The sequence below is a fragment of the Sarcophilus harrisii genome, chromosome 4 (genome assembly GCF_902635505.1).
Source record: "Sarcophilus harrisii chromosome 4, mSarHar1.11, whole genome shotgun sequence".
NCBI lineage: Eukaryota > Metazoa > Chordata > Mammalia > Dasyuromorphia > Dasyuridae > Sarcophilus > Sarcophilus harrisii.
This window is the reverse complement of record NC_045429.1, coordinates 410643520-410661878: the sequence shown is the minus strand read 5'-3', so window position 1 is coordinate 410661878 and position 18359 is coordinate 410643520. Positions and strand designations below refer to the sequence as shown.

At 34.3% G+C, this 18359-nt stretch overlaps 2 protein-coding genes across 5 annotated transcripts in view; one reads left to right on the top strand and one right to left on the bottom strand.

Moving 5' to 3' along the window:
- Positions 1 to 18359, top strand: part of CLCC1 (chloride channel CLIC like 1) — a 76898-nt gene that overhangs the window by 14558 nt on the left and 43981 nt on the right. For 2 of the 4 annotated variants that reach the window (XR_004234001.1, XM_031967196.1), the window contains exons 8-13: positions 1754 to 1894; positions 2531 to 2624; positions 5761 to 5858; positions 6169 to 6315; positions 8533 to 8865; positions 9881 to 10186. Coding sequence is in view for 3 of the 4 variants with exons in the window: in XM_031967196.1 (XP_031823056.1) it covers positions 1754 to 1894; positions 2531 to 2624; positions 5761 to 5858; positions 6169 to 6315; positions 8533 to 8865; positions 9881 to 10153 (1086 nt within the window). In the remaining variant the exon portion in view is untranslated. Of the gene's footprint in view, positions 1 to 1753; positions 1895 to 2530; positions 2625 to 5760; positions 5859 to 6168; positions 6316 to 8532; positions 8866 to 9880; positions 13056 to 18359 lie in introns of those variants that run through there. The other 2 variants (XM_031967197.1, XM_031967195.1) reach the window with 2 other exon arrangements.
- Positions 17566 to 18359, bottom strand: part of GPSM2 (G protein signaling modulator 2) — a 47084-nt gene continuing 46290 nt past the window's right edge. Inside the window, exon 15 of the mRNA XM_031967194.1 lies at positions 17566 to 18350. Coding sequence (XP_031823054.1) covers positions 18111 to 18350 — 240 coding nt within the window. The 3' untranslated portion in view covers positions 17566 to 18110. The remainder of the gene's footprint in view (positions 18351 to 18359) is intronic.

The following is an 18359-nucleotide window of genomic DNA, read 5'->3' as shown; positions in this document are numbered from 1 at the left end:
TTCTTCCTACTATTTATTATATTTTCAATCCTTCTCTGACTGTTGGTTACTTTCTGACTGTCTTCATACATGCCCAAGTCTCTCCCCTCTTTAAAAAACTTGCAATAAATCTTACTATAGCTTGAAACTATCATCTTACTTATATCTCTTCTCTCACTTCCTTCTCAAAATTTTGTAGTCCAGTTTCTGATTTCACCTTTAAAGCTGCTTTCTCCAATTATCTTGTCAAATCTGACAGTCTTTCTCAACCCTTATCTTTCTTGGTCTCTCTGTTGCATTTGACACTGTTGACTCTACTCCCCTCATAGACACTTTGTCCTCTCTGTGTCTTCATAACATCATTCTCTTGGTTCTCCTTCTACCTGCCTCCTGACCATTCTGTCTTCCTTGCAAATGTTCCTCAGGGTTCTCTTTCTTCCATCTGTAGTCTCTCTTTCTGTAACATCATCAGCCACTATGGCTTCATCATCAGCCACTGTGGATTTAAATATTTCTCTGCCAGTGCCTAACAAATTGAGATATCCAGCCTCAAAGTCCTCTCTGAGTTTTAGCCCCATATTACCTTGTTTATTGGACACTATTATCTACAGGATATTTTAAACTGAATGACCCAGAAACATCTTAAACTCTGTGTGTCCCAAACCTAATTCATTCCATTCCACTCCCCCATCTTTTTTAGACTTCTTTTTTTCTATCAAAGGCACCATCCTTTTCTTTTCTCAGGTTCTTAATTTTAGCATTATCCCAAAGTATTCACTTTGCCTTACCTTATATATCCATTCTGTTGCCAAATTTTGCTATTTCTATTTTGACCTCATCTCTCCTGATCACTCCTCTTATGTAGCTGCCATCTTAGTTCAGGTCTTTATCTCTTTTTTCCTAGATTATCTCAACATCCTCCTAATTGGTCTTCCTTCCCCAATTCTCTTGCCTGTACAGTTCATCCTACACCCTGATGTCAAAGTAATAATCTTCGTTAAGTGAGAACTGCTTGTGTTTCTCTCCTACTCGTAAATTCCAATGACTATTGTTTCTAAGATAAAAATTTAAACTCTCTATTTAGTTTATAAATCCTTTTACAGTTTAGCTCAACCTTTCATTCCAACCTCATTGGACATTATTACCTACCCTGTATCCTGCAATCCAATTGTATTGTCCTTCTCATTCTTCTTCATACACTACATTTCCCATTTCTGTGTCTTTGTATTGATTGCCTTCCCTGCTTGGAATGTGCTTCATTTTCACTTATTAACCTCCAAGTCCTTTACTTCTCATCATAGCTCAAACTTGACTTTGAACTTTGAAGCCTTTCCTGCCTCGCCCAGCTGTTGAATCCCTCCCTTCCAAACTTCATTGAATTTAACTACTTTGTATTTGTTAACATTTGTTCACTTTAATATGTATATAAATCTATATATATACATATATATATATATATATATATATACACATATGTATATATGTGTATGCTTACTTAATCTTTCCTATTAGTAACCTCTTTGAGAATAGGGATTATTGTATTTTCTGCATTTGTATTCTTATTGCCTAGCATAGTTCTTGCTCATAGTAGGTACTTAATAATAAATGTGTGTTCATTGATTAACATATGTTGAGTTGAATGTTTGGGGGACAATGTCCAGGTGTGTATTTCAAGTAGGCAAGCAGTTTTTTTCATTTTGTAAACTATAAGATATTGGGCCTAGAGGAATCTTTCAATAATAGTGACTTCAATTTTCATTTCCTTTTTGTCTAGGTACTTCTGTGTTTGTTGTGCATTGTTATGTTAATAGCTACTGAATTATGGACATATATTCGTTGGTATACTCAGTTAAAACGTGTTTTATTCATCAGTTTTCTTATCAGTTTTGGATGGAATTGGATCTATTTATATAAGGTAATGTAGAATAATCATTTATTAAATGTTATTGACCTAATTTATTTTTTTTGTTTTGTTTTGTTTTTTGATTTTAACTGAGGCAATTGGGGTTAATTGCCCAAGGTCACATAGCTAGGAAGCCTGACGGCACATTTAAACTCAGGTCCTCCTGACTTTGAACTCAGGTCCTCCTGACTTCAGGGCTGGTGCTCTATCCTGCTGCCCTGACCTAATTGATTTTTTTCAGTTAATGTTTGAAACTTTCTCCTAATAAATGTGGTTCTCCCCCTTCTTCCCTTCCACCCCCCTCTTCTCCCCCCCTCCCTTGGCTTTGGTCTTTATCAAATGGATAACACTAGAAAAAGTCACATAGTGACCACAGTAATCACTGATCTTAAATCATAACTAAATTCAATTGAATAAAGTGAATTAAGTGAATTTTAAAAATAAATCAAGTGAAAAAAGAACAAATATTTCTGGTTTTGCTTTAGAAGTAATAGATCTCTTTTTCTTTAAATTTCTTTTGAAACATACTTTGGATTTATAATGATGGAATGAGTGTTTGAAATAAAATTGATTGCAACATGTTTGGAAGTTCACTTAATGGTGTCTTTATAATTAATAGTTAAAAACTTTCCTATCTATCTTTATTAGTTAGCCTTTGCAAAACATCAGGCTGAAGTTGCCAAATTGGAACCTTTAAACAATATTTGTGCTGAGAAGATGGACTGGGTTGGAGGCCTATTTGGTGAGACTCTCTTTCTCTTGAGTTTTTTAGAGATAAATGAATCATGGTCATTTTGTTGGAATTACTAAAAGTTAAAATCAGCTTTTTAAGTTTGTAATTTCTTTTGAGATTTAGAAGTGGCAATTCTCTAGAATTTTTCTTTGTTTCATGGGTTAATGAAAGAGATCCACCTTTCACAGTCCAAGCTGAAAATTGTTTCTCTGTGGATAGTGAAACCTTCCTGATATTCCTGTTTTAAATGATATTGTGCTGGTTCTAAGCCTTGAAACATTGCAGAGTCTTCTCTTTAACACTCAAAAGAGTTTGACTTGATTGTCCATGTAGGAAAAACCAGGAGGATGAGGAATGTCTTTTCAGATTATGCCATATATTTAGATGGAGAACATAGAGCTTGTTGATGGGTTTGTGTGTTTATTTGGTACAAGTAGATAATGAGTTGGGCCTGGAATTGAAAAGGGTGAGGGATAATAGATAGAGAGCTAGGATGCTCCCCTGATACTTTTGTGAAGTCAGGAGGGCAAGAAATGTTTCCAGTATATTTGGTGAACCTCATGTGTAGAACATATAGGAAGCATGAAAGAAGAGTTACCTATGCATAGGCAAGCATAGATAGACTGCATTTTTCATCATTGAAAATTCCCAAATGAGTGAGATCATGTACCTATTTGAGTATTTTAAACTGTCTATTTGTTATTTGAAATATCCTTCCTTACGCAAATATTTCTCACAGATATACATTTCCTTGCAATTACTTAATAGTTCCCACTAGTTCATCTCCTTTTTCTTATAGAACAACCAAATTGTACATTCTTATTTTTTTACTAAAGGGTAAGAAATTTCAATCTAAGTTCTTTGTAAGACTCAGTGAAAAGATGCGATTCTGGAGATAGTTTTCCTTAGCAAGTATTGATTTTATAATCATTGTAAAGCAAAGAAGCATACTCATGTAAGATATTTGTCAGTATCCTACAAGGTGCAAAGCCCAACACAAAAAGATTACCTTTTGATGTAAGGTTCTCCAAATGCTTCTGTTCATGAAAATGTATTCAAGCTAGAGCTGGTTCAAGTCCCCTCATTTTATAGATGAGCAGCCTGAGCATTACAGAGGCAAAATGATTTTTGCCAAGATTTCTTTGCTGGTAAGTGGGAAAGCCCAGTCAAATGCTGTTTCTACTCTGTCTCATTGGCAAGTAAAACAAGTGGCAGCAAATAGAAGCTGTCATCAATGTCGTTATTATATTGTACTCATTTCATCACATTGAGACCCATTAAGGTGTCATGGTAAAATCTATAGAAATGTGAAAGAGATAATTTTAACTGTTTAGTTTGAAAAAAAATCAAATTAGTGAAAAATAATTTACTCAAACTCTGACATATAGCTTGATAGGTGACGCATTAAGTTTGTCTATTAATATGTGTGTCTTAGTCCAGAATTGAATAAGAGGAGGACACTGAATTCAGTTGGAATACTTTAAGTGGTGGCGGGCTCTACCACACAAGCCAGTGTTTCTAGCATCATCTAGCATCAGCATTCTCCTGGTTATACACTTAGGCTGAAAATCATGGAACAACACTGCAAAGAATTCAGAATTTATGAATAAGCCAGATGGTAAAGGAAAGATTAATAATTAGTGTAAATAGGGTGCAACATATTGCTAACAGTGACTTGTCATTCACAAAATTGCATAGAAGAGTTAATCGTGGATATATTGATGGGAAGAGGAAGTGTCCAGTTGTGATGAACATGAGAAGCAACAGATAGAAATTCTGAGTGCTAGTTATATCAGTGCTCCTGAAATAATAATAAAAAAAAAAAAATCTAGAGAAAGGACTTCATTACGTTGAATATACCCTCACGTTGGATACCTTTGTATTGTCAGGAGAAAAGAAGGAAAGAGACTGTGGTCATTATCAGTGGAGAAGGAATGATCATAGAGGTGCTGTACCAAAGTATACAACATGTAAAATTGTGATGTGAAAAAGATTATACTATGAAAAAACATTCTTATAAATATACTATTTGTGTTGAAAGATTGATTAAAAATAGGAACGATTTAACTTTTGGGACTTTGTTAAAGGCAAATTAAAAATTTAATAGATGTTTCATGTTAAGGTATCCAAAGCTACTGTACTAGAAAAGTCTTGAAAAAGTAAATTTAATACAGCTCTTACTTCTATACAGAATGAATACAAAATTGTTTTCTTTTAAGGGAACTGCTATTTTTACTAGGTGGAACAGTAGATAAAAGTGCTGGACCTGAATCAGGAAGACTCATCTTCCTGAGTAAAAATGTAGCTGTGTGAACCTGGGCAAGTCATTTAACCCTGTTTGTCTTTGGTTCCTTCTCTATAAAATGAGTTAGAGAAGAAAATGGCTAATCACTCCAATGTCTTTGCCTGGAAAACCTCAAATAGGGTCACAAAGGGTTGTACATGACTGAAACAACATTCTTGTCTAAAATGAGCTATTTAGAAAAGTTAGTATGTGTTAATACCATGTATTCTTCATTTAGAATTCTATACATCCAATTTGATGGGGAAAAAAAAGCTTTTTTGCAAGTCCATTATTATTGCTAAAGCAGGACTTGTAGCTAGCATTCCATTGCCATAAAAGAAACTTGGTGCAGAGAGGTTGTGTGAAACCAGCCATTTTTGTCTCCTCCTACTCACCATGCTTTCTATAGTGTGTGCTTCCTGTACAGAAGGCTCTGGACTTTTCCTATGAAATTTGTGTCCCCTTCCTAACTAGTCTTTTGGATGAATTCTGGTTTGATCTAGCACACCTCTTGTTTATTGTCATTGCTGCTATTTGAAACATGCCCCTTTTCTCTTAAAAGTGTTCTTCCTTTTGTCTTAGTGATTACGTGTGTGCATTGTTCTTATTATTCCCTAGCCCTGGGGATTTATCATTGAGACTTCTGGATCATTTTTGGCTTAAGGAGTACCAAATCTTAGAACCCACTAAGTAAACAGGAAGAAACTAAGAAAAAAATTAGAAATATTGGGAAATTTGTTGAAAAATTATATACAGCTGAAGATGAGGGGAGAATAAAACAAAATGGAATAATTGAATATTGTGAAACTTGTTATTTTATTAAATTGAGTTTCTTTTTTCTCTTTTCTTTCTCTTAAATAGAATGGTTTAGAAGTTCATGGACGTTTCGAGATGATTCTTGCCAAAAGTACTATGAACTACTATTAGTTAACCCTATTTGGTTGGTTCCACCAACAAAGGTATAGAATATACTTTGTAAAAATTACTTTTTCAGGGCAGATCAAGCAAGAGTCCTTATATAGTCATCAAAGGTGTATTAAGTGTTTTAAAATCTTTTTCCCCCAAAAAGTTTTGACCTGCCTAAAGGCTACTCTAATTGCAAGTAACAAAATCATTTCATTTTGATGCTGGTTTGCATTGACAGTGATAGCAAAGGTCCCCTGAAGTGAGTACAAGAACACAGTGACTCTGGCTTATTCTGCTTACATTTGTCATTTGTCATCGGTAAGGAACGTAATATTTGTTGCTAATGAACATCTGTTGTTATAGGCATTGGCAGTTACTTTTACCAACTTTGTAACTGAGCCATTGAAGCATATTGGACAAGGAACTGGTGAATTTTTGAGAGCACTTATGAAGGAAATACCGCTATTACTTCATATTCCGGTGCTGGTCATCATGGCTCTGGCTGTATTGGTTAGTATATAACATTGTTGCTTTTTAACTTTTTTAAGCGTAAAAGCAATGCTAAAAATTTGTACTTGTCTTGTTTCCATAACAATATAATTTGATAAGTAATATCTAAGTAACTATTTGCATTTACATTTAAATTTTTTGTCTTAAAGGCAAGTAATTTTGTAGTTTGCTTTTTGAAGTTAGATATGAGTCCTGAAAACTTGGCAAACATACCATTTGAACTTGATAAATTAGTACAGATGAAATCATTGAACCAGTCAACAAGCATTTTTATGTTGCTGTGTGTCAGTTGCTGTGCTGGGTGCTTAGAGATAAGACGACAAAAATAAAGTTTTCTGTTCCTAGGAGTTTACAGTCTAGTTAAGGAAGTTAGTGTTGTGAATATGTACCCATATGTGTAGACAAAATAGACACAAGGTAATTTGATGGGGAAGATACTTGGAACTGAAGGGCAAGAGAGGCTTTGTGTAAAAAGTACTTGAACTAAGCCTTAAAATAAACTAGGGATCATGGGATGGTTGTTAAGAGGAAGAGCATTCCAGGAAGAAGGTAGAGCGAGTGCAAAGACAAGGAAAGGAGATGGAATCATGTGGGGGAAAGTAAAAAAGCCCATTTGACTGTGGGGTAGAGTAAAAGGAGGAAAGTGATGTTTAACAGGAGTAGGAAGTCAGGTTGGAGTCAGGTTGTGATGGATTTTAAATCCCAGAGAGTAGTTTTATTGGCTTCTTGAGGAAATAAGAATTTGAGTAAAAGAAGGATGCTTTAAGAAGATTCCTTTTAGCAGCTGCATGGAGGCTGAATTGTACTGGGCAATAGCTGGAGACTCAGAAACTGTTGCAATGATCTAAATGAGAAACAACGAGGATTTGACCTAGGATGGTGGCTGTGGGACTGGAAGGGGGTGGAAGAGAGAGGCAGGAGGAGCTATAGGACTTAGCAGCTCTGGTGAGAGATAGGAAAGAATAAAAGTGACACTGAGTTTGTGAACTCGGGATTAGGAGAATGTGGAGAAATCTGGCAGTTGGAAGAAGAAAGGACTGCTATTTGGACTATGTTGACTGAGATGCCTATGGGACATCCAAATGGGAATTAGGATCTTTTTCCTGTTGGTGGGCAGGGAGGAAGGACAAGGCCTTGTTTTATATACTGGGCTTTTTCCAGTCATGAAGTGCTTTCTGCATATTATATTTGCATATTATATTTGTCACATATGAAAGAATCAGCATCGTATATAGCTTTTTAGAGTTAGAAGGGTTAATCTATTAAAAGGTTAACACTGCAGTGAAACAGCATTTAAGACTTTTGGGACAGCCAACATATGGTATGTTTTCATAGAAGCCTCAGGTTCATTTTACACCTGCCTGGAGATATCTAGTCATGAGTTATGTATACATTTTGATATTCTCAAATTACACCTTGGGTGAGGACATGAGCTAAAAAGAGACATTTGTAAGGTCTTGAAAAAAGCCCCAGAATGTAGGGTTCTGGGCCACAGTTTATATCTCTATGTAATTAAAAAAAAATAATCTTAAATAGAAGTCAACCATAAATAAAACAGAAACGATTCATAAAACTTTTAACAAAATTTAAATTTCTAGCTTTCATTTTAAGTGCTAGAAGCTAGGTGGCACAGTGCTGGGCATGGAGTCAGCAAGATCTGAGGTCAAATGTTTCTTTAGACAAGTCCTAGCTCTGAGACCCCATGCAAGTTACTTGACATCAACTCTGTTTGCCTCAGTTTCCTCATCTTTACAATGGAGATAATATCCTTTCCTCATTAGGATGTTATGAGCATCAATGAGATGATAATTTTAAAGTGTATGGCACATAGTAAGACCTATATAAATTCTAGTTATCAACATTATTGTTTTCTAGTTCATTAAAACATTCTCTTAACGATAGAGTGATTTCATAGATTAAATCAATACCTCCCTTTTACTCCAAAGAATATAATTCTCAAAAATAAACTGCCATTTTAAGATGTTTATATCTATGCTTATCAAATTACTAAAAGTGCATGTGAATTTTATTGGCATCTTAAATCATACTTTAAATTTAATAATACTTAAATAATACTACTACATTTAAAATGAGAGGGTTTAGGCTGTATGTGTATGTGTTTATATGTATATACATATGTGTATGTGTATAAATATGTGATACAGATACATACATAATTTTGTAGTTGTAATTTATATTATTTATTTTGCTTATTAGGGTTTCTGCTATGGTGCAGGAAAATCAGTTGGTGGATTGCGGCATTTAAGAGACTCTGAAAGAGAACCTCGCCAGGCCCTACATCAAGGCAAAGGAAGAGCACAGGAAGGAATTGATTATAGGCAACATGGTGGAGCAGGTGATGCAGATCTCTGTTATCGGAGCCATGTTTGTCAGAAAGATCCAGGCCCTTATTACAAAACAGATGAGTGTAGAGGAGAGTTTTTGAGAGAGAGAGATGTTGGTTTAACTGGCAACAGGAGCCCTGAAGTACTACGGGCATTTGAAATACCAGATGGAAAGGCAGAAGAGCATCCCAAGGTGGTACCCTCTGTAAGTCAGCAACTAATTTTTTTTTTTTTTTGTATTGATTTATATTAGGTCTAAATCCTTCTAATAGAGCATTTGTGCATCTTTATAGTCAGCAGTAAAGTGATACCTTTTGTGCACTTTCTCCTCTTAATTTAAAAAGTCAGGCTAGTCTTCCAGAAAAGAGTACAAAGGTTGATAGTTGATATTGTTGAATATTGTATCAAGGTAAGTATTAGAGACTATATTTTTTTTTATAGTAACTTTTTATTGACAGAGACTATAATTAATGTGAAAATTCATTGAAATCTTAAAATTCTATTGAAAGCAAGCATTCTATTGAAAAGCAAGCAATTGAAAGTCATTAATATAAGCTCCACAAGTCCCAGGGAGTGTGTGTGGGTGGGTGTGTAGCAGGCTCAGGAGACTATTTGGAGAAAGGGCATGAGATGAAGGCAAAAAAGTCTTCTGGTTTTATATTAGTTTGACTGGAATATTACTCATTAACTATGGGGGGGAAATAAGATTAAAAATTTTTTATGAATCTCTTAGTGGCAGTTTGGAGGGGACAATTTACTTTTTTGGGGGATGGCTCTTTTTTTTTTTAACCTTTGTAAAATCTAAAATTTTTGGAACTTAAGGATAAGGGTTGGGGCGTTTGTGAAATATTTTTCCTTGGAGATCTTTAAAGTAGAAGTGCTTATTTGTTGATAAAAGGTAGCATATTTCAATTACATCTCAAATTTTTTCAACTATGACATTTTCTAATCCTCATACTAATAACTTAGAAATTAGTCACTAATATTGATAGTTTAATATGAAATTGTTAATTCCACTTAATAGTGACTTTATTTGGGAGAATTCTGCAACTATCAAGGTTTAATCTAGAGAATAGAGGCATTTGTTTTGACTAAACAGTATTAATTAGAATCTTATTTTTGACACAGAAGTGTATTCTGTAGCTCCAGTTCTATAACTATTAATCCTCCAAATTAAATTAATTTTAAAAACATTTAAGTGTGCATTTTACATTTCACAGCAGAAATCACTCATTTCGGATAAGAATCCAGAAGAGATTTGTGAAATCCCAGAAAACAGCAATGTGAAAGAAGGTAACAGTAAAACAAGCCATTCAGCAAAGCCATCCTGTGAGCAACAGACACCAGGGAGTCAGGAAGGCAAGCTTCCAGCAGATGAGGGTATGTTGAGAAACGAAGTCAGAAGCAGCCTCCCACAAGATGGGGCCCACAACCCATCCACTGTCATAGCTGGAAGTTGGGAAAAGAATCAAGAAGACAGCCAACCTAACTAAAAGGAAGAGGCAGCCATGGACAAATGTGAAATTGTGAGGTCTAGCATTATGTTTTCCCCTAGTATTTTTCTTAAGTATTATATATAATCTATTACTATTTGGGTATTTTTTGCAGAATTGCCAACAAGAGTGAAGTGAAGTTACTAGATCTAATAGTAAATAAGTTTGTAAAAGTGGGTTCTAAGTGGATGTAATGATTACATTTAGTTTCATTTTCTTCCCTTTAATATTCTGGCATTTTCATAATTACTCATTTTGGAGAAGGATCTCACCTCCCATTCTAAAATGGATGTTTAATTGATGTTTATTAACTAACCAGAACTAATGATGGTTTATTTAAAAACATCGCTAGTTCCGATTAGTTAATGAAAATAATAATTAGAGAATATTTTTAAAGAAATACTTTTATTAGTTTTCAGGAATATATAGGGAACAAAAAACTAATGGGTAATAGTATTGCCAAATAGATGCCCTCCTACTATATTGGCTTTAATGAACAACTGACAATACATTATATGCAAGTGGTTCTGTTAAAGTGGTCAAATGCTTGAACTGAGGAGTTTAATTTCTTAAATAGGACAAGCATTTTCAGATTAAAGTTTACTCTTAAATGCAGCTAAACTTATTTTCATCTTAGCTCTTGGAAGCATTATTTTCCAAGGCTATTCCACACTTTTTCAAATAAGCAGGCAAGTGGGACTTGAAGATCTAAGAGCTATTTGGCCACTCACTCTCCCAGACCAATAAGTTTATTATATTCTAGTTGTTCCTCTCCATTTGTTCCTTTACAATCAGGTCATCTTCTGATATGTTGTGAGAGCATAGTAAAATTGCCAGTGGAAAACCGAATAAACAAACTTGTCTATCATTGTAATTACTAGAGATTCAGGAGATGCTGGCCTAGAAATAATCTGAAATACAGTGTGTGAACTTTGGCAGAACTAATGATCTAAGTGTTGTCTTTTTTTGTTTACTACTTGTAAACTCTTGTGTTGAATGTTACTGAAGTGTGATCCAGATAAATGGGGACTTAACTGTATCATCTCTAATTTGCTTCACCAATTTTATTTTCATAGATGATACACCTTGTAGTCACAGTCTCACTTTACTAATTAGCGGAGTCTAAATTACTGGTACTGCAGGATACAAATGCACAAAAAAGTCTTTGACTCTGTCCTAAATTAATTTTAATTTTGTGCTTGGTTAAGATTTTTTTTTTAATACTAGTAGTGATTTCTCTTAAGCACATTTGTTTAGTATTTTCCAAATTTAAATATTCTCTTATTTAGGAAAACTTGGCATGCATTTAGTTGTCTCTGAGAGACATCGTGGAGTAGTGGAGAAAGAGCTGGTCCGAGCCAAGAAGACTTGAATTCAAAATCCGTTCTTGGCACACATGTGTGATCTAACAAGTTATCTAACTTTTCAGTGCTCTGGGTATCTTTCAAACACTAATTATAGAGAAGGCTTGGATCTTCATTGATAGAGAGGAGTTTCCTCTCTGGATTCCCTATACCTCCCTGGGTTTATCCCTTAGTTACCTTCTTTTTAAAGCATATTTATATGTTTGGGTTTGTATGTCTTTTTTTTCCCCACATAGATATTGTTAATATTTTATTTTATTCATGCTTTCCTTTAAATATTTGATCAAAGAAAAAAATCAAAACCCTAAGTTTGATTTTATTGTGTCTTGATTACAAACATAGGAACATATTCTTTATTTTTGTATAATGCCTAGTTAATGACATCTGATACATATTGATTTAAAATTTTTCACAACTTTTCAGGAAGACATCTAGGGGAAAAATATTGAGATGTACTTTGTTATAGACTTGTATCTGTGGAAGAGTTGAAAGGAGCAGGTAGTTCAATGATAGTTTCCTTATAAGCTTGGATTTTAGCTGATTGCACTATATTACTAAACCATTTAAAAAATGTTCCCCCTTATTTTTAGAGACTCATATCTCTGGGTATTATAAAGAGACAATTGTTGTTGCTGAATCTATGCATCCATGCAAGATTGATTTTGTAAAAAGAAGTTGAATATATCATTTCACTGTATAATTAGTTGGCAGGGAGAATTGAGGCTTGTGTCTTTTTGGCCACTATTTGTTTGCCATTATGTCTTCCTTTGTGGTTAAGTTATCTTGTGACAATTATGCTTCAGAAAAATCAGTGTGTGGGAGTAGGTTGAAGCTTTTTGAAACATTTTTAAGGAAGTACAGTTGATTTTACCATTTGTGAGAGTTATGTTCTCTAAAGTCCCCACAAATACTAAGTAAGCCATTGCTTGTAGGGGAAATTCAGGGATAGGTTCCCATGAACCTTTGGGTAGCATTTTTTAGCATTTTCTTTTGGATGTACTATAATGTTGATTCATTAACATTAAACTCACAGACAGCAGCACTATTTCATTGGTGCCTGAACAGACCTTATCTAAGACATGTACTCTCTCCAAAAGGCACTTCGCAGCCATCTTGCACCCTAAGAACATAAGGCAGCACTTCAGCACAATTTTGAGGACCATTTTAAACAGCAAATCATTAGCAAAAAACACAAAAAGGTGAAAAAAGTGATACTAAATAGACCAAGAAAAGAGTCTTGATTACAGTAGTATGAGACTGAAAGAAAATGGCCAAGAGTTGGCCTTGTTTAACTTTAGCTGAGGACATGGACATGTACAATGGGCAACTCCGATGCTTTATCACTTTGTGTATGACTGAAAACACCATGAATATTGATTTTAAGGTCAAGAGTTAATTTTATTGAGTAGATACATTTGTGAATATAGAATTAAGAATAATGAGGATCAGTGTAATGTTTATACATAAATATTATTATACATAATGTCTTTTAAAGAACCAAAATGTATGTATAATAAATTTTTATTTTTATATAAAGACTGAGGTGAAAAGTTTTGATTTATCACTTTTTTCCAAATTATACTCTATGTGAATTTTCATAAATTAGCAAATAAGACAGAAAACAAGATTTGGAGGAAGCATATACTTATGTAGCTGTGTGTCTCTGGGTTCATGTCACAATCTCTCTGTGCCTCAGTAAAAAAGGGAGCTGTGTTCCATAGTTCCTGTTGGATTATGTTGATAACAAAGAAATGTGGGTGATTTATGTGGGGTTATTTTATATCCTGCAACTTTGTTGAATTGTCTTGATAAGTATCTGTAGTTGACTCTAGAAATTCTAAATATTAAATCATACCATCTGCAAAAGGTGCTTATTTTGTTTCCTCTTTCCCTAGGCTTTCAGTTTCTCCCATTATTCCTATAGCTATCAGTCCTAGTATAATAGTGGATAATTGTATTGATAATTGACATTTTAATCTTCATTCCTAATCTTATTGGGAAGACTTCTTCTAGATTATTCCTATTACAAATAATGCTTGCTCTTACTTTTAGACAGCTCTTACTTATTTTAAGAAAAGCTCCAGGGGCAGCTAGTTGGTGTAATGGATAGAGCACCAGCCCTAAAGTCAGGAGGATCTGAGTTCAAATGTGATCATTTACTACTTCTTGGCTGTGTGACCTGAGACAAGTCACTGAACCCCAATTGCCTCAGCAAAAAAAAGAAAGAAAAAGCTCCATTTACTTCTGGGCTTTATAGTTTTTGTTTTGTTTTGTTTTTACCAGGAATGAATGTCATCTTTTGTTTTAAAAAACAAACAAAAAAACAAACTTTTTAAACCTATTAAATATTTTTAATGGATTTGTTATTAATCTGGTCAGTCATGCTTATGGTTTTCCTAATTTTAACCGGTCTTGTATTTCTGGTATAAATCCAGCTTGGCTATAGTTCATGATCTTTGCTATGATATATTGCTATAGTCTCTTTGCTAATATTTAAAACATTTGCATCAATATTCATTAGGGAAATTGGTCCATGGTTTTATTTTGACACTCTTCCTTTGATTTAGCTATTAAAACCATATTTGTATCATAATAACAGGAATTTTGTGGGTTCCCTCTTTTACCTAGTTTTTCCAAATCAATTATGTAGTATTAGAATTAATTGTTCTTTAAATATTAAATATTTACTTTTAGATCTGATTTTGGGGGGAGTTCATTTATGGATTTATTCAATTTCTTTTTCTAAGGTAGGGTTATTTAAGTATTCTATTTTCTGTTCTGTTCATTTGGACAATTGTAAATAATCACATTTTATTTGTCCATTTTACTGGCTTATATAGTTTGAAGAGTTCCTTAATTGCTTTTATTGTGAATTCACATTTTTAATTTTTTTGTACTGGTATTTGATTTTATTTTTCTTACTGAAATTAGCTAATGGCTTATCTGTTTTATTCTTTTCTACCTCAAGGGAAAAAAAAAGAACTTAGTAAATTTTTTTTAAACTTCCAATTTTGTTAATCTTCAATTTCAGGATTTCTTATTTTGGTGTTTTTAATTTGTTGAGATTGGGATTGAATTTGACGTTTTTAATTTGTTGGTTTTTTAGTTTTTATTAGTTTTGTGCTCATTTTATTGATTTGCTCTTTTCTGTTAATGAAAGAAATTAGAGATACACAGTGTCCCCCAGTTAACTCTTTTGGTGTATTGGTATTGCACAAATTTTGGTATGATATCTTGTCATTTTCTTTAATGTAATTGATTCCCTAATTGTTGGACCTACCCATTCTTTCAGGTTTAATTATTTAGATTCCACTTAATTTTTAATCTTTACCTTCAGTGCCCTATGTTGAATATAATTTTTATTGCATTATGGTTTGTTAGAATATATGGGAACCACCTGACAGTGGCTGCTGAAGATCCAATCCAGACCTGCAGAATGGATCTCCTTGTGTGAGAGGATGATACAAGGAGACTGAAAGGCAATTGCTGTTCTGTGGCCTCTCTCCTCTTCCCTCTGCCTCCAATTTATCTCATTCCCAGTCTGCAACACCTGTGTCAGCAAAGGCTGCACTGCAACTCCTTCAGATGTTATGATCCACAGCTATGGAGGATCAGAGAATTGACTTGCCTTTTAACAATGGTTTGGGGAAAAGATGCATTTTTCTACTTTTTTACATTTGTTTGTGAGGTTTTATGATCAGTTTTTATGCATGCCCCATATATACCTGAGAAAGATATGTATATTCTTTACTGTTCCCATTCATTATTCTCCAAATGTCCTAGCATGGCTGACTTTTCTAAAATTCTATTCAGGCCTTTCTTTTTTCTTTGGTTCAATTTATCTGGGTCTAAGGGCAGTTAGGTAGCATAGTGGCCTGGGCCTAGAGTCAGAAATAGCTGAGTTCAAATCTAGCCTCAGATATTTACTGGCTATGTTACCCTGGATAAGTCACTTTATCCTGTTTGCTTCAGTCTCCTAAACTGTAAAATTAAAATGAGCTGAGCTGGAGAAAGAAATGGCAAACACTTAAGTGTTTGCCAGAAAACCCCAAATAGAGATAGAATTGAATATGACCTAAACAATAAGTTGAAGTCTCTCACTATTATACTTTTACCTTTTCTTTCTTCTTATAATTTATTTGTTTTAACTTTTCTTTTCTGAGAATATGGATGTTATTCCATTTGGTGCATGGTTAATTAGGATTGATATTAATTCATATTTATGGTACTTTTGAGAACTCATTTAGGTCTGTTTTTTGCTTTTCCTAGGATCATGATTGCTATTGCTGCCACAGTGTGTATGTCACATATGACATTCTAGTGCCATGTGTTCCTTCCCAATGGCCCCTTCATATTACACAAACTCTTTGGTGTACCTCATTTATGAGTAATTTCCCCTTTCTTCCCCCCCCTCTGAATTCCTTCTCCCTTATTCCATTCTTAGAGATCATCCAGATTTAACAGGCCTTCTAATGAGATTTCTTCTAAGACTCCTGATAACCCATGGTTTTCTTATATTAAATTGTAACTTCAAGGAATGAGACTGTATATTTCCCCCCATGTCTAGAATGTTCTCCTTCCTTCCTTTTACCTCTCAGCTCATGTAGTGTTCTACAAATTTCAGCTGAAATCTTATCTTTTGCAAGAAGCATTTTTCTGTCTCCTTTAATCTTAGTGCCTTCCCTCTGATACTGTTCTCCATTTATCTTGTATGCAGCATGTTTATAGACCTGTTTCCTCTTCCACTATAATAGTGTGAGGTCCTTGAAAGCATTTTTTGTCTTTGTATCCCCCCCCCCCCCCCCATGCTTAACACAGTGCCTGATACATAGTAAGTCCTTAATAGACACTGGTTGATTAAATTAGGGTATGGTGATGGTGGAAGTGGAGAGAAAACAATATATGAGAGAAATGTTTTGAAGGTAGAAATCTTAAGACTTGGTAATAGATTGAATGTATGTGGTGACAGTTTGTGAACCTGAGTGACTGAAAGGATGGTAATCCATGTGCTTAGTAGTTCAAAAATAGTAAGGTTTTGGGGGGAAGGGAAAGATAATGATTCTATTTTGTGCCTGTTGAATTTGAGGTGTCTAACCTGGACATCTGGGATTCACGTATATAAGAGGAGCAGGTTAGATAACGGAGAAGGAAAAGAGTCCAGGACAGATATTTTTTGGGAACTCTCCTAGTTAGTGGGCATTCCAGATATGAAGATCTATCAGAGAGGATGGAGAAGTAGGAAGGAGAGAACACAAGGGAAAGGAGTATTAGAATGAACTATAATTAATTAAAAGGAGTACTAGAATATAGAAAAGAGACAGTGAAGACTACAAGTATAGTGCTTTCTCAATGTGCTTAGCCAAGAAAGGAGAGAATACCAGATTGATAGCTAGGTGACAATTGAATCAAATGAGGTTATACATATGTCTAGGTAGGAGACAAGGAACTAGTAGATAGGGAAAGAATGAATAGTGAAGAGATTGAAGTGGTTGATAGTGAGACATATGAGATCAAGGATGCATGTAAAGGCTACTTTTTCAATGAAGACCAAAATAAAGGAGATGGATGTGAGATGTATGAGTAGCATGAGATAAGCTTAGATAATTCTTGGCAGGGGATGAGGCTCTACATAGAGCAAGAAGAGACTACTGAATTTGACAACCTAAAAACCTCAGGTGATGAGACATGGTGTAATGGGTAAAAAAAAATGTCCTGGATTGATAAAAAGGGATAACTAACTATACTACCCAATAGGATTTTTGTAAACCTTAAAAGACCATATACATATCATCTACATAGCTCTGTAAGTTCTTTCCTGCAATTAAAACCTACTGATTCTAGTTCTCACCTTTGGAGCCAAGAAAAACTTAGTATTTCTTCCATAATAAAATAGTCCTTTTAGGATCTGAAGACTGAACATGAGCATACACAATCTTCGAAAATGGCGCTTAGATAATACACAGGAGTTTTCAGTAAAATCTGAATTTCATCAGAGGAGGTAAGTTGCAGTAATGTCAACAAATATGGAAAAAATGTCCCAAAACTTGATACGAGAGGAAAGTTTGTTTATTCCTTCAGCATTTTTCCTTTGTACCAGCTTTAAGACAAGTAAAGAAAATGGGGCAAACTAAAAGGAAAAAAAAAAATTCAAGATCTGTACAAAACATGTTTTTTTTTTTTTTTTTTTTACAAATGATCTTTTTACATCAAGTACCCTATCCTCCAATACAATCAAGTATAAAAAAGTACCATTGCTAATCATTAACATAAAAAAACCCATAAGAAGATAAATTCTTAATCTATAGCTTCCTATTTTACAAAAATACAGAGAAATTTCAGCAAATCCAAAAAAAAAAAAGTAAAGAAAACCTAAGCAGTGATCACATGCTTGATACTGCACCTTACAAATATACTAAAAGCACTATGTTCAAACATAATCAAGAGAAATGTTAATTCTTTATCACTGTACCATTAAAAATTATTTACATAATTCTAAAAAACCTCTTCAAGCTATATCTACCACAGTGATACAAATTTTCCCTTTAAGGTAAAGACAAATTTATTTTCCCGGCAGTAATTTCAGTAATATAGCATTAGTGGTTTCCTGATTTTCCTTCTGAATTTTCAAATTCCAACAAGGCACTGTTTTGCAAAAGGTTTTTCAGAACAAATTTGGTGTCTCTGCTCTGGTCTTGCTGTAGAAGAACTCTCTGTTCATCCATTCTTTTTGCCTGAGACCGTAAAATAAGGCTAAAAAAGTCCTCATCTGGTACCGTTGGTCCCTTGGTAGCAGCAGGTGGTGGAGCACATCTCTGATCATCTAATCTGGAGCCCTAAAGAAA